The following is a 21,287-nucleotide window of genomic DNA, read 5'->3' as shown; positions in this document are numbered from 1 at the left end:
ACTTTATATTGGTAAGCCGCTGAAAATACCGATATCCGGCGCATTTTTCCCGCGCAAGTTGTTGTTGTGTCCTAAAAAAGGCCCATTCGCTTTCTTGATAAATTTTGCAGATCGTTAGATGCTTAATTTTCTGTCGCGTGATACTTTAAGCTCTTAATTTTCCTCCCATGTACAAAGTATAAATGCAATCAAACTGAAAGTGATCTGAAAAATGGCAACTGGAGACATGAGGATTTCTCAGGCCGTCACGAATTGCTCAGAGACAAAACGAGTTCATTTGATGGCCTGTGAGGTAGATCATGATGGGGAAGCTCAGGTATCAGATTATTTCGATCCAACTGTGCGAGTCGAAGGTACAAGCTCGGGGGTGCAAAATGGCGAATCAGGTACGGAAAAATAATATTAAACAAATTTACGATCAGGTTACCCTCTACACCCTAACATCTGTAAATATGCAAATTTTCCATACTGTTCCCTATACATTTTCCATGCTACTTACAAGGAGAATTTACGTAACAATCAAGAGCTTTTCGAGTTCACGATCATTTATTTTATTCTACTGATCTAAATGTTTGATTCAGGGGTGTTACTTTTGAGGGAAATAAGATGCCTCTCATCTTTGAGAGTTAAAGGGGTTAATTTGCACTAAGTTTATTTATAGGCATGCGAAAATAGAGTGTTACCAAATTTTCAAACACAATCATTATCTTTGCTATTGTACTTGATAGTGAGGGTAGAGGTTAAGCATCTTAAGATTTATAATGAGATAGTAAATCATCACAGTTATATTCACTAACTGTAAATTTCTGGAGCTCGCAATACAGAAACAAATACCAGTGAGCTCCATCTGGGTTTGGAGACAGACATGGGTTTTTAACCCTTTGACTCCTAAAAGTGATAAACTTGAAACTTCTCCCTAAAATATCCATACTAATAACCAGCAAACAGGTAATGAGAATATTCAAACTTATCAGGTAAAAGTCACTTTCCTGATCTAACATCAAATTCTTGTAGCTGAGTTACAAGGAAATGTGTAGCAGCTAGAGGGGAGAAGTAACAATAAGATCTTGGGAGTTAAAGGGTTAAAGGGTTAAAGATACAGATTGATATATTATAGTGTTATTTGATATTGATATTTTTACTCAATTCCTAGCCCTTAGTGCATCCTTTAGAGGGCGTGGTCTGAAGGGATGTGTCCTTAACATACCCACAGGGTATTCTGGGTTTGTGATGAAGGAAGGAAGAAGACCTATCACTGATGAGGAGGTAGGCATCAAAAATGAGGCTGCATTGCATTTTTCAGTATTAGATGCCAAGCGATAGAAAAATGAGATCTGGAGATGCTTGATGTTGGACAATGTCCCAATATGGTTGGACCCCAACTTTGTGTCTGTCCTTGTTGTATTGGTCTCTCCCAACAAACTACAGTCTCTGAAATCCTGTTGAATTACTTCAAAATGTTCGTGAACAAAATTTTGGGTTCAGGAGTGCTTTTCTCATGGATTAAGACTCAAAATGGATATCTTGTGTGTTCTTATTTCTATGTTTATTTATTTGTGATGTTTTAACAGGCTTGTCCAGGTCAACTTTAGAGCTGATTTGAATGGGGGCCTGTTTAAACAATAATGAGGCCGGACCACAATGCAACACACACTAAGAAAACAAAACAAAAACAAACGAACGAAAAAACAACAACAACACAGGGAAGCTATATTCACTATTCTTGCCCACTATTGCACTTCATAACAGGAGGCTTGGCATTGCATGAGTTATTTAATTTCTGTTTTTAGTGCAGTTGAACCTTCCAAACTAGTTAGGAAGGTTCATCCTCTCATCAAGGAGAAGAAGCATGCAGAATTGTTTGGATTTGAGGCTGTCTACGGTGCAATGAAATATAACAACTCATATTCTATATGGTTCCAATATTTTCAGGATCGAGTGATGAAAGCCACTCATAAGTTTTCACAGTTCACCTACTGGAATTTAGAGACTCCAACCTCAAATAATGATGCTATTGTGAAAGCTATGCAATGGATAAATATTGCCTCTGCAGTAAGTAAGACTTAAAAGTGATAAAGATGTTTCATATTTATTGTATATCTTCTTTTTTTTGGGAGGGGGGACATCCACTAGATTTGCCTTTGGTATGTGAATGAATCCAACTCACTCACTACCTGAGTTTTGTAATTGTTATATATTCTTTATCTATTTTGTGTTAATTATTCTCTACATATTTCTTACTTGTATTTGTGGTAAAGCAAGCAGAGTTAGACAAATTAACCCTTTCACTCCCACAAGTGACCAAGACATAATTTCTCCTTACCATATCAATACAATATCAAGCAAGTAGGTGATAAGAACAGAGAAGAAAATCAATTATGGGATTCTTAGTTGATCCAATACCAAATTCTCTGAACTAACATCATAAGAATTGTAAGGCAGATAGTAAGGAGAACTACTAATTAGATCTTGGGAGTGAAAGGGTTAAGTCTTAGTTGATTTTAAATGTACAGTTGTTAGTTACCAAGTGCCTTATGTTTAATATGATTCTTGAAGAGATCACACCGCTTGAGAAAGTAAGACATTTTCACCATGAAGACACTTACGTAAATCTGTGCTCACAAGTTGTTTGTGCAAGAGTTGTGGAACTTCTAACTGATTTGTACAATGACCTGCTACACAATATTCTACATTCTCTTTCTTTTTTTTTTTTTTTCCTATTTAGCTTCATGGTGCTGAGGTGGACAATGAGAATGCCACTCCAGAAAACATCAGATGATATGGAACAATAATGGGTTATTATTGAACAACTTAGAGCAAAGAGCGGTACTGATAACGACTGATTGCCATCTAAAGTAAATATAAAATTCGGCAACAAGCTTGGTTAGTTAGAAAAAATGCATTTTTCAGTTGTTAGTGTATTCAATTTCTAAAAGGAAGACTGGACTAATTCTGAAACTCTTTAGTTGTTGAGCATTTCCTTTATTCCTATGACTGTAATGGTTGATTCAGCAGTGATACTGTTCATCAAAAACACAGAACTCATTTCACAAAGGATCAAACCTGCATGTACTAACCTGCAGCCTAGCTGAAGGTCGTGTGGTAGCTATCTGGACCCTCCTATCAAATGATTATAAATCTCTGTAAGTGTACATGTTCAGTTTGGGACCAGAGGAAGGGGGTAATCCCCATCTCCTTTTTTTTTTTAAATTTTTTTTATTAACATGAACAGGGACCCTATGAACACATCACCTTCCCATTTATAATGTGTGCTCAGCCTTGAACACTCACAAGTAGTTATTTGAATACCAGCAATGCAGGCTAAGCAAAAAAAATACTTATTGCTGGTGATCAACTTTAGGTAAAAACAGGAATGCAGATGCTGATGCAAATTCTGAAAAGCTTCAAAAAATACCCCAGGGTAGTTTATTTAATCTTCTCAACTGTTTTTCATTACCAACAAAGTGTTTCATTTGCCTGCTGCCACAGCACAAGACTTTCCTCAGAAACTAATCAATAAAAACACCAGACAGTATAATTATGGAGTGTGTTGCAGATTTATTAAGAACCCAGCAGTAATATTTAGCAGTAAATCTTTTCAAACATCTAAAACCAAGAATGACAAAAAAATAATAAAAGTCTCTTTCTATGAAATGCTTAACCCTTTAACTCCCAAGATATCATCAGTAACTCTCCTTACTGCCTCCACACAATTCTTATGATGTTAGTTTGGAGAATTTGGTTTTGGAGAAAGGGTTAACTGATACAGAAGCCAATAATAATGCTTAACTCTTTCAGGGGCTTTCAAAAATGGCCGAAAAATCAAGGGATCGTTCTTGCTCTGAGCCTTTCAATTCTCCTTACTGCCTCCCACACAATTCATATGATGTTAGTTTGGAGAATTTGGTTTTGGAGAGATCTGTCTTGGTCACTCATGGGAGTTAGAGGGTTACCTGGTACAGAAGCCTGTAACATTGCACCATACAAAAAACTATTTTGTTGATTTAACTTCATCCATTAAAACTCTAGAATTTACTTTTAAACCTAACAAGAATGCTATTGGACAAGTTTAGCAATTGAGAAATGGTGAAATTAAGCACTTTTTGCAATCCTGCACTTTTATATTATCCCCAAACTGTCCCAGACTTGACATTCCAAAACACTTAGAAACAACAATCTTCGTGGAAGTTTTCTACACAAATTATTTTCTTGGATGAATTATTTAAAAGCCACAGAAATATAATAAGCCCCATATTTACCATCTAACTCATTTGGTAATACTCTTGTAAAATGTCACTACTCCGCAATAGATATTATTTTTGTAGCTGTTGAATCCTATTACACAAATAAACCTTCATATTTTCTTGTGCCAAATGATGATTTGTTCTTAGTGCAGGATTTCATTAGCTACTTCTGATGATGCCTGTTATATTTAGCACCAACATTAGTCAACATCAAATACCAAAGAGAACCTTATAGAGAAGCTATGGGAGGGGTTTCAACAATTTTTTCTACACACACCTGCTGATGGTGTAATAGGCAGCTGTGCCTCAAGATAATCCCTTACTAGAGAACCTGCTTGCAGGCTAAACAGACAGCAGGTCTTAGAGGTGTTGATGGACTGCTGCTCAAAACCCCTGCTTTGAACAGTCTGAACTTTACTTAGACGTAACTCTTAGGAAGGCAACCTTCTCTCAACATCATTCTAAAATTTCTGCTTGCACAACTGCATGGTGTCACAAGAATTACTAGGTGCCAGAGGCTGTGGTATCAAAAATATGTTGTAACCCAGCCCTTAGAAATATTTCTGAAAGGCTAAAATGTAAAAGGTACCCAAAGTAAAAAGGTAGTTACCTATGACATTCAGGTTCTGTGCCAGCATAAAACTGGAAAATTTGTTACTCTTGGGTGTTTCATATTATGTTTCAACATGTACATGATTTCTGTCAGGTACATGCCTGCCCTTGTTTCAACTTCTCAAGCCATTTGCTGTCACTTGCCAAAGGTTTACATATAAATAATAAGTCACCTGAATTTCTGATTGATAATTTGTTTGAAAGAATCCCACCCTTATCATCCTGCAATTCTACTTCGTACATCTATACTCTGTTGTACAACTCAAGACACATGGGGAGCATGTCTGACTGCTGGTAGATTCTGAGTAGTTTCTGTTTTTTTTCTGTTACAGAGAGAGCACTGCTTTGCAAGTTAGTGACTGCTGCATCTTGATGCCATTAAAATGATACTTCCAAACAGGTACTTAATATTATCTCCTTTTCTTTTTCACTCACATTATTGTCACCAGATAAGAAACAGATGCCTTGCAGCACTGGCTCAATGTTCATACAAGTACTGATCTAGTTGTCAAATACAGATCCTCTCCTTACTGTCGGTAATTACCTCGATACATGTAAATATTGCATTATGTAATGAATAATGTGACTTGGTTTTCTTTTGAGATCCTAAAGTCTTGTGGTGACAACTGTACATGAGTGAAGCTAAGTTGTGTGGAATGTTTCTTTCAGTCTGATGCTGCAGGGCTTTCCTTTACTGGAGTAGCTTCTGGTGAAGACTTTGTTGGTGTCACTGGTACTGCTTCTTCATCATCCTCGTCTTGAACTTGCATGTGATATTTATAAATTTTTTCAGTCTTGTGTAGATTACCTGAAAAATGTGCAGAATTAAAATGTAACAGTTGCTAGAGCTGCATAGATGAAGGGGGCAAGTAACTGTTTACTTGAGCTTCATTGCCTCTGTTCATGTCAGATTATGAGAATGGTTTCCCTTATTCACATATCTAGTCACACTTGTCTAGATCCTTTCAAAATGAAAGGCTGATAAATGGATGTTTGAAGTACTTTAACATCACAATCTGTCAGCAATAAAGTACTATGCCATCATGTTCCTTTTGGAGAGAGAAATAAGGCAGCAGCTCATACAATACAGTTTTTTTAGTCTTCTTGAGTTATACCCTATTCACACCAGCAAAACATATTAAGTTTAACTGGGTTTAACTGAATGAAAATCTGAAACAGAGAACTGAAAAACTGAATTTTCCAGAAGTTCTAAGTGGTCACTAACTTGTATTTTTGTGTTAAATTTGAAGTTGACAAACATTGGTTCAAGTACATGTAGCTACTATAATGAAAACAATTTTAAACCGTGTTTACCACAAAACAGCTTTAGTGTGAATAGGGTAATAGTCTCTCATTTTATGGCCATATGGAAGTCTTATCACACAGTGACATGGTACACAAGAGACTTTGTCCTATCTGTACATCAGAAAGGATGACACTTCACTCTACTCAGTCTATTATTTAAAAAAAAAAAGGCATGAAAGACCTACCAGATGTTAGATTAAACGTTCTCCCAATAGTTTTGGGTTCCTCTGGAAGAGGTGACAACCAGTTCATGAAGGAACTCACAAGAGGGACTTGCCGTAACAAACCCTTACAGAGACAGAAAACCATGTTAATGAGTGACATTACATTCACTTTTTTTTTAAAAAAAAGATTCCTTTCACATTGAAGAAAAGTTCAGGAAAGAGGAATATGGAAAATGTTTTAAATGACACAACTTGACAAGTGTTGATAAAAAATCTAAGAGGTGATTGTAGCTCTAATTATCAAGCTTGTTCATCTCAGCCTCTTGTAAGTGACAAAAACACTACTCTTGCAGCTAAGTTGGCTAAAGAGAGGTACACCACTGATTGCAAGAGATCACCCATCAAGACTGTCAGCTGCTACAAAATTCTTGCAGCACAAAATTAAGCTACTTTCCCACATTGTTGTAATAGTATGTAAATGTTAAGATCTGTCCTAATGGACTGAAAAGCCATATTGTTTGATTACCTCCTCCAACAGTTTTTCCTCTGATTCTTTCACCAAGTCTTGCTGAGCAGCTTCAATACCTCTCTGAATTGCATCAGCCATCTGCTCTAAATACTAAACAGGAAAAGCAGTATAAATTTATCATTAACATGCACCTTCCAGATGAAAAAACTTTGTTTCTTCAACAAATTTACTAATTAAATTATACATAATTATTATTTCTCCATAGCTAATGTAATACAACTTTTTGCCCTTGCTTACATGTGCAAATATCTACAATTAGAGAATTTTGAAACAATGAGATGAATGTTCCAAAATTGCAAAAAAATACTGCAAGTATTATCATCATTATTCCTTCATCTAGAGTATACTATTTACAGGTAAATGTACACTGGGGAAGCAGTTCCTTCTTGCTGAGAACAGTGAGTGAATGAACTGAGGGATAAAGGGGGTAAGTTTGTAAAGAAACTGTTGTGCTGCATCAATTGTAGAGTATAACAGGGTAATTTAGTATTAACAACTGAGTTGATAATGTAAATTGGCCACCATAAAGAGTTTCTAAGGTGTGTTACGAGCATTAGCCCTTTGTCAGAGTGAATAAACTGAAGAATAGTTTAGTGGATGGGCAGGTTTTACTGGCCCAGGCATTTCTTTTTTACAATTTGTAGTCACTTGGACTAATGTTTGTTAACCAGATGGAGTATAATTCAGTCACATAAAACAATAATTCAGTCAGCTTAGTACACCTTGCTCGAGGTTTCCAGTTCTGTAGCTCCTTTACAAACAATATCTACCACTGCATCAACAGATGATGTGGCTGGCACCTAAGAAAAGATCAGGGAAAAGTTTGTAATCAAGCTTTACAGCACAGAGAAAGTTAAATCATAGAGATAACTAGATAACAAGAATAAAGAGAAGGAAGAATTTAAACAGAAACATCTGTTAGAATGATAAGATGAAAACTAAGAGGAAAAAAATCTAACAACTCTTCTTTTGCTCTAGACAAACATCAAACATCATCTGCTAATTTCAAGATTACCACTCAGAAATGCAACACTTCCAGAGAAGCTGTTTAAGGTACACAGGTAGAGCAGTAAATTTTTGTTTTATCTTTAGTACTGCAGACCTAGTGAGATTTAACCACAAATATTGTAATCTTTACTAATCTCTACAGTGGGCCTCTGGATTGAATCAGCAAACACATTCAAAAGCAGTTGTGTTGCACAGTACTTTAAATACCTTATCAATTGTAATACAGGTGAGACCATCTTGAGTGCGGCCCTTACTAAAAACATCTTCCATTCCTTCAGAAACCTTTGCCAACACTTCTTTGTTCCAGTCATTAAGTTCAACTTTCTTGGCCTCCCTGAGTTTTCCTAAATCCTTGTTGGTCCAGTAACGAGGAACACATCTAGTCACAAAGAGGTAAAAAAAAAAAATTACAATCAATGTATCTTGTTATACACTACAGTATGTATGACTTGGTGCAATACAAAACTGCCACAGATTATCCTATTGGCTCTTACATCAATGAGTTAAATTTACCCTTCAAAATATATAGAGTAAATCTTAGCTCTACTTACAGAAGGGCACCAACAGCTGAAGTGTCCTGAATCTCCACTGCAACAACATGTTCCTTGCCTTCTGTTGCTAATCTAAATTCCTCTTGAGATAGAAGCCGGTTATCTATTCTGGCCTGAATTTAAAAGAGAAAAAGCTCCCGTTACTGTTTGAGGCCAAAGCATGTTCTCCAACAGTCACTAAATACAATTCAAATCAATCCCAAAGTGCTGACAGGGAGAATTGTTTAACAATCAGGAGGTTAACTGGTGATCTTCTCCTGTGATTCAAGGGTGATATTGTAAGGAAAAAGTAGATGGTGGTCACTCTTAGAGTTTAAAGGGTTAACCAAATTATAAATACAGTGTATATTCAAAATATTTTTGCAAGTGGTAAAGGTGTGAGCAGCACTTAACAATATTATCATAATTGTTGATTCCACCAATGGCATTTTGATTGGTGACTTTCAAGCCATTGCACCAACAAACAATGAAGTTAAAGAGAACTTTATTAACATAACATACCACTTCTTCTTTGAGGCAGATAACAAAGTCTTCAACATTTTCACTGGTTGTTCCACATACTGAAAAAAAAAAAAGAAAAATACCAGATTACAAATTATTCAATTTGCTGCAATTTATTTCTTTTAAAAAATTTTTAAGAAGTCATAGCTTCCAGCAGCAGGATAAATAAAACATAAGCTAATTACTTATACAAGTTTACCAATTATAGAATTATTTTATTTAGTATCATCACTTCAGCAAACAAAGGCATGTGCCCCTCTGTAATTTGTTTTTTTCTTGTTAAGTTGTGGATGTTTATCTATTAGCATCTTTTTGACATCAAATGCCAAAGATATCTTGAAAATAAAGTGAAGTGCCAATAGGTCAAGAGAAGTTTCAGTGAGTTTCCACTCAAAACAAAAGCCACAGGCCAAAACTTTCAGCACTTACTCTAAGTTGTTAGGATTAGCAGTTGTTAAGCACACAAACATATAAACCCATAGTCAAGTGACAAACATTGCTTTTTCCTGTTGTTCCTATACTTGGAGAAGTGGAGGTTTGATAAGACCTACTTTATAGAAAAACTTACTTCTGGATGAAAGGACAGGATTGAATCTAATGCAGCATCCCTCTTTGGGCAAATTCACAACCCCAATTTTAACTGAAGGTACTTGTTGAGCCAGGTATTTTGCAATCTAGTATAAGATAAATACCATAAAAACATAATCTGTTATAAAGAGAAAGTAAATGCTATGATCTCATTCCTTCTCTCAGTTCAAGGAGAGTAAGATAATTGTCCAATCAGTATATTTCAGTTCCCAACTGCACTGCCTTGCTATGAATAAACTGCATTTCCTTGACAAAGTATTCTATTCCTTAACCAGTATATAATTTTCCCATCACCTAAACACCATTCAATGTCAATCTAGTGATAAAAAGTTTCAAATGACAACCACTCTGACACAATTTCACTTGAGTTAATTAGATCAATTAAAAGATCTCAGTATCTCCCCTTGCACCTTGGCCACTGTTTTCCATCTCAGTTTTTCACTTTCATTCTCAAACAGCCAAGGAATTTCCAAAAACACAACCTAAATCACTCCTTACATGTTAAGTTACTGTTCCTATCTGCTAATTGGCGAGGATTCCAGCCTATTGTACTAACAAAGCACTTAACTGAACAAGGGGAGAGCGCTTAAAGATGACAAGAAAATAAATTTGCTATTCAATACTGTATTATGTACTTCAGTACAGCATTTTAGTTCCATTACCATTTGATTGATTGAATCCCTCACTGAAGAGGAAACACAGCCTGGTTCTGGAGATGATGATCCTGAGGAAGAGGAGAGTTCTGTGTCATCTGTACAAAATGAATCACAATCACATTCTAGTTTGAGAAACACTTTGACCAATGAAAAATTCCTTCTAAGTAACACATCCCCAAAAGTCAAAAATTGATGGCAAGTCCAGACAAAAATTAGACTTGAAATAAAAAAGATGGAAATTCTGAGGTTGATCATGAAACCAAGAAAGATGGTTTTCGTCTTGTCATAACTGTGGGACAACAAAAAAGATCTGACTCACTAGGAGGACTTGAACTACAGGGATTAATCTGTGCTTCTATGCTATATCACTGAACTACAGAGTTTTTGGGGTGTGGGGGTCAAAACCAAACATCTCAGTGTAGGTGGGGTGGGGTGGGTTACTTTTTGGTAATAGAACATCAAAGGCAGCATACTTCAGGTAACAGGTGCTTTCTATCTCAAGGTACCTTGTTCTTCATCTTGATCTGAGGCATCTTCTTCTCCACCAGTCTGTACAATGGATCCACTTGGGGATACAGGGGCTGCTTTGTATTGGAACACAACTATGGACGACATACAGTGGGGCTGGGCCTGAAGTGAACACACTAATTGTCAGATTGACGGAGGCGAAAAACATTTAGACATGCCATGAATTTCTGTGGGCTTTGGTGGGAAACTATGGCAATGATAACAGAAAATGGCAATACTTTGGAAAACTGAAAAGGGGCGAGGATTCTTGCTATGCCTGATACATAAGAAGTTTGAAATCTATGCACTAAATGAAAACAAGATTATGAATTCTATCAGCACAACTAAAAAAATACGCCTCAATAAAACACTACTTAGCTGAACAATTTATCTATAAAGTAAGTTACTTACAATCCTCTTCACAGCAGCTTGCATGCCATCTAAACTCACACACAATTGTTGAGACTAGAAAAGAATACATTGTTGTCAAATGAATGGGAAATGATAATCAGATCTTCCAAGAAATATTTGATTCATTTTTAACTCAGTTATTACAAAGCAAAGATACACAAAATACTGATCCCAAGCACTTTTAGTATTCATAATAATAGCCATCCTTACCAGTTGGGCTGCATGTAAAATCATTTCTCGCATTTTATCTAAACCTGTTATCAAAAAAAAAAAAAAAAATGCTGTTAGCTTATTACATGTACTTAGGTAACACCATGAAAAGAAAAAAAATGCACACACAAGATGTTTGAAATTTACTAAACACTGTTCCTGAGTTTACTTCAAACAAAAAGTGTACATAGACATGGTACTGGTTCAGACAATTTAGCCTTGATGATTACATTCTTACAAAGCTCTCTCAACATTAATCGGTATCCTTGGTAGAGAAGAGCACTTGACATAATTTTTATGCAGTAGATTCTTTAAAAACAAGTACGCATCCTTGACTGGTAATGATATTACAGATAGGGGCATAAACCTTGTCTATAATCAACATTGATACCTTATGAAAAAGAGCTTAGAAAAGAAGCCACTGATACTAATAAGGTTGCTAATTGCCCCAGTGGTTCCAATTATCCAGGGAGTGAAAATGTTTTAGGCGAAAAACATCCCATACAACATAGAATTTATGCTCACCGATAGTCTGAATACTAATCCAAAGAGGAAGGACAGACAGTCTGTCAGGTGTGTGGCTTTGACTGAGTCCTGAGGCCTCTGCCTATAAAACAAGGGCTTAATCTCAATCTCAGTCACTCAATATGAAGTACTCACAATTTCCTTGTTGGTTAGGCTCAGAAGTGAAAAACAAATGCAACAATAACAAAAAAAAAAAAAAATAGAAAAAGGACAAAAATGTAATGGATTATACATACCAAAACAAGATCTTTCGCTCTGTAGAATGTCTTGCTCCAAATTAAGAGAAATTTTTGCGCAAAATTAACATTATATTGTTAATTACTGATATAAAGGCCTCAAATATTAAGTCACATTACCCTTAAACACGTGTCATTTGAGGTACATGAACAAACATAAAGGTATCTTTATGTAATTCAATGACGGTTTATTGAATAAATAAAATCTAAAAACATCTTATTCGAATATTGCAGCAGAACTCATCAACTTTAACCCCTGATTCATTTTCAAAGGCCACCCACGGCCTGCAGTGAAAGAAGTTTTATAGATAATTTGATGTGATCTTTCTATAACTGTTTCCCACAGTAACTACTATTTTTAGCACCTGTATTAGGAAACACAATGATTCTAAAAGATTCCAATCTTCAGTGCTGTAACTGTTATTTCAATCAATCAATCAATCAATCAATCGCTAATCGCTCTGAGGAAGGGCTAACGTTCCAAAGGCCAGCTTTAGAAACTCTTCACAGTGACTGATTTGCATTATTGATAAACCAAATTATCCAATTGCTCATTCAATTTATTTCTGTGAAAGCACAGATCATGTTAACTGCTATATCAAAAGAAATTGCCCATATATAATTACATATTAAGGAGAAAACTTCAAAGACCACTTTACTGTCTTTTCTAATTATCATCAATAAAAAAGATACACAATAAGGTGCACTGGGCAATGCAAACCATTTGCTGATATTTAGGCTCATGCTGTCACAGGCAGGGGCACTCTGGAGATCAAAGAAAGAGATTTAAAACTTAAATAAATTATATAAGCATAATTGAAGGTAATTAAAATATTCCATAACAAAATTAATACCTTCAAGGAAGCAGGAACTGTTTCAAGGCACAGAGTTGCCAGGGTGTCCCTTAAAAAAATATATGTAACAAAAAAACTGTTAGTATGGATTCAATTAGCAGGAGAGTAAATGAACATTGAAAAACCCTCACCACAGGTACAAATGCCTTTCAAATGAATGTTTAATTGTCTGTTCACAAGCAAGAAGGAATAAAGAGTTTGAGAAACAGTCCTTCAGTAAAAAAATAAAACCTTAGTACTTGGTTGATTGTCCAATACAATACATGAAAATTATTGACCATACCCTTCAAGATGAAGCCAGAGACCATTCTGTGTGCAAAGTTCTCTTAATCTACTGAGATTATCAGTATGTCCAGCCAATGGGGTTCCTATTAAAAAATCATTTAACACAAGAAAACAAAAACATTTTCAAATCAGATTGATGAATAATGTTATGTTATCAAAATATTTACTTCATAATATTTACTTCATAATATTTACTTTTTTCTACAAAAAATTAATGGCAATAAAAAAGGAAGAACATTATCAGAAGCAAGAGAAAATGACAATGCATGCACTTGAACCTAGGGTCATCATGAAATGGCTCTCAGAGAAGGGATTTCATTGTGTACTCTGATAGACTGATAGACTGTTGTCTACAACTTGGTGAAAGTCATCATCAGAGTCAAGTGAAGAGTTGCAGTCAGTCAATTGTTCTTAGTCTGGTTTGTATAAACTGATTGGTCAGTTTAGCCATGATGCTATTTGCTATAGGACTGGTGCAAAGGATGTAAAAAAGGGTTGTAAGTAAAGAAAGGTGTTCACATACCTGCATAAGCAATAAGAAGCAGTGGTGTCTTGCCACATGAAACATCATCATTGAAGAGCCTCTCAAAGGCAGCAATGTCCTGTCAAGTGAGAATTCAAGAATTTCTTCATTAGGAGGTACACAAAAATGGTTTTATGACAATATAAAACTCTTAAATCATACCCAATAATGTTCCTGTCATTAATCAGTGTTACCACTGTAAAACATTTCACAGAGGATGTTGTCTTTGGTGTACATTGAAAAAAAGAAAAATACAAAAACTGGGTGAGGTCTAGCCCAGTTTAGAATTGAGTTCATTGTACAGCCAGCAGGAGCTTTTACTTGCCAATAGTATGTGGCCCCTATCTGGCCTTTATAGTATTTAAACTCAGTTTAAATACTATATTCATTGAAATAGATCTGCTGTTTGCGGCTATTTGCTTTTTGGCAACCATGTCAAAAGTTTAAGTTACAGTTAGCTCACCATAGTATGTGTTGAACCAAACACTGTGTTACATGGCACTAGAGAAGACATGAAAAGAAAATTAGACCTCAAAAAATGACAAACATTTCAGTTTGCAGAAAAAAGCTGAAGGTTTTCTCGTTAGTCTTGAACAACACACATTTGTCAAATAAAGTTGGTCACCCAATTCACAACACCACAATTTACCAATATCGTTGCTTGGGTTCAATTAACAAATAAAAGTGATGCACAAATTTGAAAGACTTACAGATTCATCATGTCCCAGTTTACCTTAGGTTTCCACAAACTATTTCTGTGTCTTACAGATTAGTTTAGATATTTTTCATAATTTTACTTAACTTGCCACTATCACATGGTGAAATAAATATTAAGAAACTACTGACACTACACATACAGTTCATTTAGGTAACATGGGAAAAGTGGATTAAACCACTTTTTATATCTCTTTACCTTTACAGACACTGGATTGAGGTAATCCCAGCTGATAAGGAAAAAAAAGAGATGTTGAGAGATGTTGTAAAATATTTTATCACATAAACAGTGGTGTTACACTGGATTTCCAGCTCAGAAAAGCCATAACAACATGCGTGAAAAAGTATCAAATTTTTTCATGTGTGTTGATATAGCCAATCAGCTGCTGACACGTCACTTGCCTTTGGTGCCACTCGGTCAGGTTGATAAATGAATGGTAGAGCCTTCACGATTCTCAATACAAATTGTATGTCAGAGCTTTCTCGAATTATGGCAGCTCAAACACTAAAAAATCCTGATCACTGACAGACTGTGAGGTTCAAACTTTCTTAGAAGGGGAAAGAAACCAATATACCAAAAGAAAAACTGAAAGTTACATATTCAGTGGCTTTAGGTGCTAGCATTTCTCTTGGCTGAGAATGAAAATCAACAACTGGAAGATTTGCCACTGGCCGATTTACCTGTAGGACTTCCTCTGTCGGTAAGGACAAAGTCAATAAATGAGAATTTTGTAAATTGAAAATTACAACCATTTTTGTTCTTGTAATCATGATTCCACGCATTTTTTCAACTTAAGAGTTAGCACCAATGCACTCAATGATTGCTATTCAGGGATTGTCGATTCATTTATTTTTATTCATCAATGAAGTCGTCTTTTCTTCTCAGTAAAGGGCTATTGGGTTATATAATAGACAAAATAATACATGGTTGCTAGAAGATATGGAATTTTTCTTCTCATGTTCAACTCAACATCTCACTCGTTCGCTGCACTCACTCATGAGCTATCAAGTTAAACACTCAAAGAGAAATTCCATATCTACGCGTGCCCATGTATTATTCTCTCTATGTCTCAACTAATTTTAATGCAGATTCTGGTCATCACTCAATTGGCCAGTTAAAACAAGTAGAATATCAAATGAATGAATGTTGCAAAGTTGACAATCAATTCTGTTATCAATCCCTTGTATATACATCTCAACGAAGATAAAGTATGTTTAAGAAAGGAATCACATTACACAAGGAAATCATATCTATGCCTTGACTATTTTAATTATATTATCAGTTATTTCCTTGGAACTTTTAGTTAATGCTTAAAATTGAGATTTTTTCTCTAGAATACACACCTGTGTACACAAATAATGTCCTAATGAGTTGCAAGCAGATGAACTGATGTACACCACAGGGGGCCTGTAAACAAATCATGAACAAAATGAATAAACAATAGCTTCTAAAATATGTATGGATATTTGTCTGCAAGCACTATCTGCTCCAAGATGTGAACAGTTTACCAAGAGCAAAGCTCGAGGAAAACTGTGAGTTTTGCAACCCATGTGAAAAAATGTTTACAAACAGCTTACTGTAGGCAGCATGGGATGTTTTCTTTTGAGTGCTCTCTGGTACAACGTAATGAAAAAAAAGATTTCCTGTCTTCTGTAGCAACCACAAAACCCTCTCTCATCTTGAATTAAGTTTGAAACAAAGGCTTATCTTAGTGGAAATAGAGTTTGAAAATTAGGGAATATTGCTTAGGTGTTATTCTGGAATATCACCCAATTTGGCTGAGGGTTACGGTCACATGATGCATTTTGACCTGTTGCACATGAACAAAAATATTTGATGGATGATAAATAAATATGATATCATCTTCCACTGTCTATAATCTTCTTGATACAAATCATAAATGAAGATGCTGTGGGTAGCAACTGATCTTGCAACATCATCATGATTGGGGGTAGTCCTAGAGGGCAGTGACTGATATTTTGAATATCAAACTACATGAGCATAACTTACATGTAGTATCTCAGATTAAACAAAGTCAAAATTCAATTTACCAAACTATCATGTACATGTAATTTGTTGAGTATACCCAAATTTGAGACCTGAGTAATGTTACCTGGTATACAGAGCTGTAAATCCTTCTGTTCCAAATTTAGGGTATTTCAATCTTAAAGCCAATCTGCAAACTAAATAAAGATCTGTGTTTGAGCTCACAGGTTAAAGTGCCATTAAAGGCATGATCATCAACATACCTATAGTACTATACATGTCAGAATAATACAAGCCTCACCTCGTACCAACCCATCCCACTGGTGTTCATGAAAGCAACAGAGAGCATTTTCATACCTGCAAATTTAACAGAGTTTGTATGAAACACGGTGGATTTTCAATTTCAATTCATTAAATTCCTGAAATTGGATTTTACTAGTGGCAACTTCAAGAAAGGCACATTGCTTTGCAAATGCCATGATTGCCACGCAGGTATAATTAAATTCTGTGGCCTGTTCAGTTCAGATCATGCATCTATTGAATTATCTTAAAATAATACTGAAAATCAATTAACTCTTTATGGCATTAGATTTGCTTCAAAAGTTTTGCATACAAGTGCTTTTTTTTTGGGTAATGAATATTAGCCTTATTTGCAAAACTTTTGAAGAGTGAAATGCAAGGTGTTATATTTGCTTCAATAGGTCAATCTCAATTTTATATTATGGTAGATCTTTCTTACCCAAATAGCTTAGATAGCCAATGCGAGCAGTCAGACTTGATACATGCAGACAATTTATTTACACAAGCTTCATCCAACAAGGATAAATATAATGATAGGGTCTTGCCAATGATGCTGATATGAGTGTAATGATCTGGTGCACAGGTGAACCTTCAAATAACAAGGAATGTATCATTAGCTTCTCTCAGTCTGAGGACAGTTTAAAACGGTAAGACTTCTTTTGAAGCCTTAACATCATTTCTAAATTATATGTCACTAACACACCACTGCAGCAAGGTCTTATTTTCACAGCAAAGTGGTACACACTATAATGACTTAATTTGATTCTCATGTGCAGAGGGCCCATATGCAAAAGAATCTGTTCGTTCACAGACAACATCAGAGAGAGACCTAACTCCAATTATGTCTAACAATTCTAATAATGATCTCAGTAGCAACACTATCAGAGTAAACTGAGACTAAAAGTGGTTTCTCTTTCCCAATTTTTTTTTCCATTCTTCATCACTGGACAATAAAACTTTTGAGAATTGGGATTCTGGGTCATATTAATTCAAATCATCAGTGTCAATAAACTCAACATGGTCCACATACTCCATTAACACTGTTTGTAAGCTCTAGATTGATGAAGGAAAACCATTTTATGTACTTAGATACAGTGCGTCTACCCTGGCAGGAGTATAAATTGGTTCAGGCAATAAAAACCAAGAAAAGCTAACAAAAAATTGATTACTAGGTTTGAGCATTGCATGGGATTGGCTATCATTCTCTGTTTATTTTGAATAAAAGCCAGTATATACATGTAAATGCTGAGTAAAGGAAAATTGATAAGGACTACTTACTGTGTTTGTGGCTTTTCATGATTCACTAGACCACAGATTTGAGAAAGCACTTTGCTCAGTTCTGTTTTCCTGTATAATAATCAAAAATAAAAAAGTTAATAATTCTGTGATCAAAAAATCAACTACAAGAATAAAAGAACATACTTTAATAAGACGTTTGTTCCTATGGTAACCAGGTGACAAATATTAATGATAATAACTATTCACATTTAAAATATGGAGGTAATTAAAACTTAAAACCATACTTTAGTTAAATTAAAACTGTTTCACATAAAAAGAAAAGGCTAAATCTTCACTTCAAGTAGCAACACCATGCTGCTTGTAGATTTTCTGCATCAAATTTCAAATGCATATATGTGCACCAAACCAGATTTTAAGTTTCTGATCAAAAATATTATGTAAATTGAAATGACAAATAAGATATCCATAACAACCACATGTTTTAACATATGCATAAGTAGGAAGTGTTTTAACAATGAAGAAAAACCAGCTGGAAACATATTTAAAAATCACTTCTTCCTGTTTTAAATATTCATGGCTTTTAAATTCAAATTTGACAGTTTACGGGTTGGGAGTCATAAATAAGAACATACTGGTGCTACACATAACCTGTATATATTCTTTTTGGAGAGTTTAAGGGTTAATACAATCTATTCAAAATTGCTAGAATAAACTACTTAGTAAGATTAGATCTGCTTGAGGCAAAAGCTTAATTGAGGTGTAGTCAAGTCACCCAGAGAGAAATTAAGACTCGATGTGATAAGGAATAAATTGAGGGGCCAAGTTCCTAAGAAACTGTGTTGCTGCTTAGGTGGAAGGGGGGGAAAGGTATAACAGGATATTTTGGTTTTATCAACTGAGTTGATAATGTGAATTGGGCATAGTAAAGAGAGTCTAAAGCTTGCATTTTGAATGTCAGCCCTTAGTCAGAGGAATCTATTTCATTCTGATGAAGGGCTGACATTCATGCATACATTCATTTAATGCATGAATTATCAATGTAATAAAATGAATGGTTTGGACTTTAAGGTATCAAGGATTATCAGCAATTTTTCTAATGTGGTCACAGTTTTAAACTTGTTGTATAATGACAAAAGGTTGAGTTAGTTTACAGCCTATCCTTTCAGGACTTGTCATGGTTGTAGTGGCATGAAGTGAAAATATTTCCACACTCCTTTCCCCTTCCCTGAATGGTATAATAGTTCATTGCATTAGGTTTGTAACCTTCTAGCATTTTCAGGTTTACCCAACAGTTCTTCAGTACTCAATTATACTCCTGGGTGAAGAGAGGCACTGACAGAGTTATATGTTCTGACCAAGAACAAAACACAGCAATCCAGCCAAGGCTGACCGCTAGTTAGACCTTTTGATGTGCAATCCTAGGTCATCCTATGCAGTCACCACTAAACCAATGTGACTCTCATTGATCAAAACAATAAAAAAACTTGCATCATCTCCTCGTACTTCTAACATCAAACCTTCAAGTGCAATTGTGATGAGAGACCACTCACTTCAGTCAAACTAACAGGAAGGGAGGGGACAACATGACTACACTTACACTTATAAAACACTTATAAAATTACATAGCATGGGAGGGCAGCATAACCCCATGCCAAGGTACAATAGAGCAGCTAATCCTAAGGCTATCTCTCACTTCAACACCAGAGGAAACAGTTGAAATTTCTTTCACAAATGAGCAAAACAGTTAGCTTACGATTGTGGTTCCTCCGTATCCTTAGACAGACTCTCCTCTTTGTGCTCGTTGTCCCTGTTCAAGAATATCGAAATAACAACAACGTATAAACATTTCACAAGAACAACATGTAATTACATGTGCAAGCTATAGCCCTAATGACTCTCATGGTTCAATATGACACATTAAAACAGAGAAAAATTTTACTTATTTGTCAAGAAATATCGCCAGACATATTTAAAAGCTAAACATCAACACATCACAAGAAAAAAAACTTCCCTTTCAAACGATCTTGGACACAAAATTGCAAGCAAACTCACCGACTCAAATCAAACAAGGACTTGACACAACTAAGAACAACATTGTATGTTTCCTAAAATGAATTGAAAAAAACAACACGTATCAAGCGACAAAACAATCATAGAAAAATTTTAAAATTTCAGAACCTGTTGTAACTATTTCCGTCTCATCCATAAATCAACAACACAGCTGATCTATAAACAATATCTAAAAATTTACTTCTACATAGCAAGAACTACCAAAATAGTTTGTGGGGACTTATGGTCTAAAACGAAGCATGCAAAAGAATAAAAAGACGAAAAACGAAAAGCACACCAGGTATTCTTTCTGTTCCACTTTTCCATCTTCTGAAAGCTTTCTCATATCGTCGTCAACAGGTCGTTTTTGTTCACTCGATACCGGTGTACTGTCTTCCGCCATATTGATTTTCCCAATGGGAGCCACGCAGACACTCGCAACGTCACTAGTCAAACCCAGGCTTTTGGGAGCCTGTGGGCGCCAAGTATGAACATTAATTACATGGAAAACTGAAAGCTCAAACTAAACTTAAATTTCCCAAGAGAAAAACTCTTCAATTTTCTTGCTAAAATATTGCAATGAAGGACATCCATCCATCCACCATTCTACTCTTGCTTTTTTTGGGGGGGTGGGATGGGCAAGGGGGCTTCTATGGGGTCCTATGGGTCCTAATATTTTTGCACGAAGGAGGGGGGGAGGGTGGCTAAGAGATTCACTGCGGCAGTTTTGTTTCAATGCGGTGCAATTTCGGTTTGAGTCGGTTGTCCCAAACCTTTTTTCGAAGTTTGAAGGTAATAACCCAACAATCTGCTGTATGCTGTGTTTTTCTGTTCGTCTTCAAAGCCTTTTAGGAGTATTTTACATGTCACGCCTCTGTGTCGACTTTACTACAATTGGGCGCAGAGGGGTATTTTTACAATTTAAAAAGCTTGACTCAGGTCAGGAGGGGAATAAAAGGCTACCAGGATTTCCTAAAACTACTTGAATCTTTGTTATCAAATTAATTATAGAAGTATTGTATGAGAATTGTTATGCGATTTCGGTGAAATGTTACGGGAAGAACCGCGCGTAGTGAAGTAGTTTGTGCCTTTCTAGTTATTGAAATAAAAAAATAGAGAAAGAGCACGAGAAAATTTTTCAACATTTATCATATAGAAAGACAAAAGACAAAAAGTATTATCATAGTAATACTTTTTTTCTTTTTTTTTCCTTTTTTTTTTTTTTTACAATTTTCTATATCTGACTTATGTATGTTGAGCGACAGTTGCATAGCAACTTTCTCTAAGGT

The 21,287-nt window shown here is 35.5% G+C and overlaps 2 protein-coding genes across 3 annotated transcripts; one reads left to right on the top strand and one right to left on the bottom strand.

Moving 5' to 3' along the window:
• The first annotated feature begins 49 nt into the window (after nucleotides 1-49).
• Nucleotides 50-4,374, top strand: LOC131797142 (ribonuclease H2 subunit C-like). Its single transcript, XM_059114768.2, has 4 exons — nucleotides 50-386; nucleotides 1,154-1,266; nucleotides 1,933-2,052; nucleotides 2,726-4,374. The coding sequence occupies exons 1-4, from the start codon at nucleotides 212-214 to the stop codon at nucleotides 2,777-2,779; spliced, it is 462 nt and encodes a 153-aa protein (XP_058970751.2). The 5' UTR covers nucleotides 50-211; the 3' UTR covers nucleotides 2,780-4,374.
• LOC131797117 (putative pyridoxal-dependent decarboxylase domain-containing protein 2) lies at nucleotides 3,539-20,408 on the bottom strand. Of its 2 annotated transcripts, none has more exons than XM_059114741.2 (28): nucleotides 20,297-20,408; nucleotides 20,002-20,054; nucleotides 19,703-19,756; nucleotides 17,989-18,057; nucleotides 17,150-17,299; nucleotides 16,712-16,767; nucleotides 16,538-16,607; nucleotides 15,768-15,831; nucleotides 14,623-14,653; nucleotides 14,173-14,210; nucleotides 13,710-13,788; nucleotides 13,185-13,269; nucleotides 12,902-12,950; nucleotides 12,741-12,812; nucleotides 12,048-12,077; nucleotides 11,812-11,893; nucleotides 11,287-11,330; nucleotides 11,077-11,130; nucleotides 10,665-10,788; nucleotides 10,165-10,253; nucleotides 9,483-9,588; nucleotides 8,915-8,973; nucleotides 8,414-8,526; nucleotides 8,070-8,241; nucleotides 7,577-7,654; nucleotides 6,852-6,944; nucleotides 6,347-6,449; nucleotides 3,539-5,664 (listed from the first exon to the last, which is right to left on the bottom strand). In XM_059114741.2, the coding sequence occupies exons 1-28, from the start codon at nucleotides 20,399-20,401 to the stop codon at nucleotides 5,522-5,524; spliced, it is 2,265 nt and encodes a 754-aa protein (XP_058970724.2). In that variant the 5' UTR covers nucleotides 20,402-20,408; the 3' UTR covers nucleotides 3,539-5,521. The 2 variants fall into 2 exon arrangements, with proteins under 2 accessions (XP_058970724.2, XP_058970732.2); XM_059114749.2 differs by having other exon boundaries at nucleotides 10,165-10,226.
• Between the last annotated feature and the right edge of the window lie 879 nt (nucleotides 20,409-21,287).

This window comes from Pocillopora verrucosa, chromosome 8 (genome assembly GCF_036669915.1).
Source record: "Pocillopora verrucosa isolate sample1 chromosome 8, ASM3666991v2, whole genome shotgun sequence".
Taxonomy (NCBI): domain Eukaryota; kingdom Metazoa; phylum Cnidaria; class Anthozoa; order Scleractinia; family Pocilloporidae; genus Pocillopora; species Pocillopora verrucosa.
Note: the sequence above shows the minus strand (reverse complement) of the source record. Positions and strands in the feature narration are given on the sequence as shown.

Coding starts and splice junctions, on each gene's coding strand:
- LOC131797142 (XM_059114768.2), top strand. CDS start 212: ATGGCAACTGGAGACATGAGGATTTCTCAGGCCGTCACGAATTGCTCA. Junction 387..1,153: donor GGTGCAAAATGGCGAATCAG/GTACGGAAAAAT, acceptor CTCAATTCCTAG/CCCTTAGTGCATCCTTTAGA. Junction 2,053..2,725: donor GGATAAATATTGCCTCTGCA/GTAAGTAAGACT, acceptor TTTCCTATTTAG/CTTCATGGTGCTGAGGTGGA.
- LOC131797117 (XM_059114741.2), bottom strand. CDS start 20,401: ATGGCGGAAGACAGTACACCGGTATCGAGTGAACAAAAACGACCTGTT. Junction 15,832..16,537: donor TTTACAGCTCTGTATACCAG/GTAACATTACTC, acceptor ATTTGTTTACAG/GCCCCCTGTGGTGTACATCA. Junction 11,131..11,286: donor TTTTACATGCAGCCCAACTG/GTAAGGATGGCT, acceptor ATTCTTTTCTAG/TCTCAACAATTGTGTGTGAG.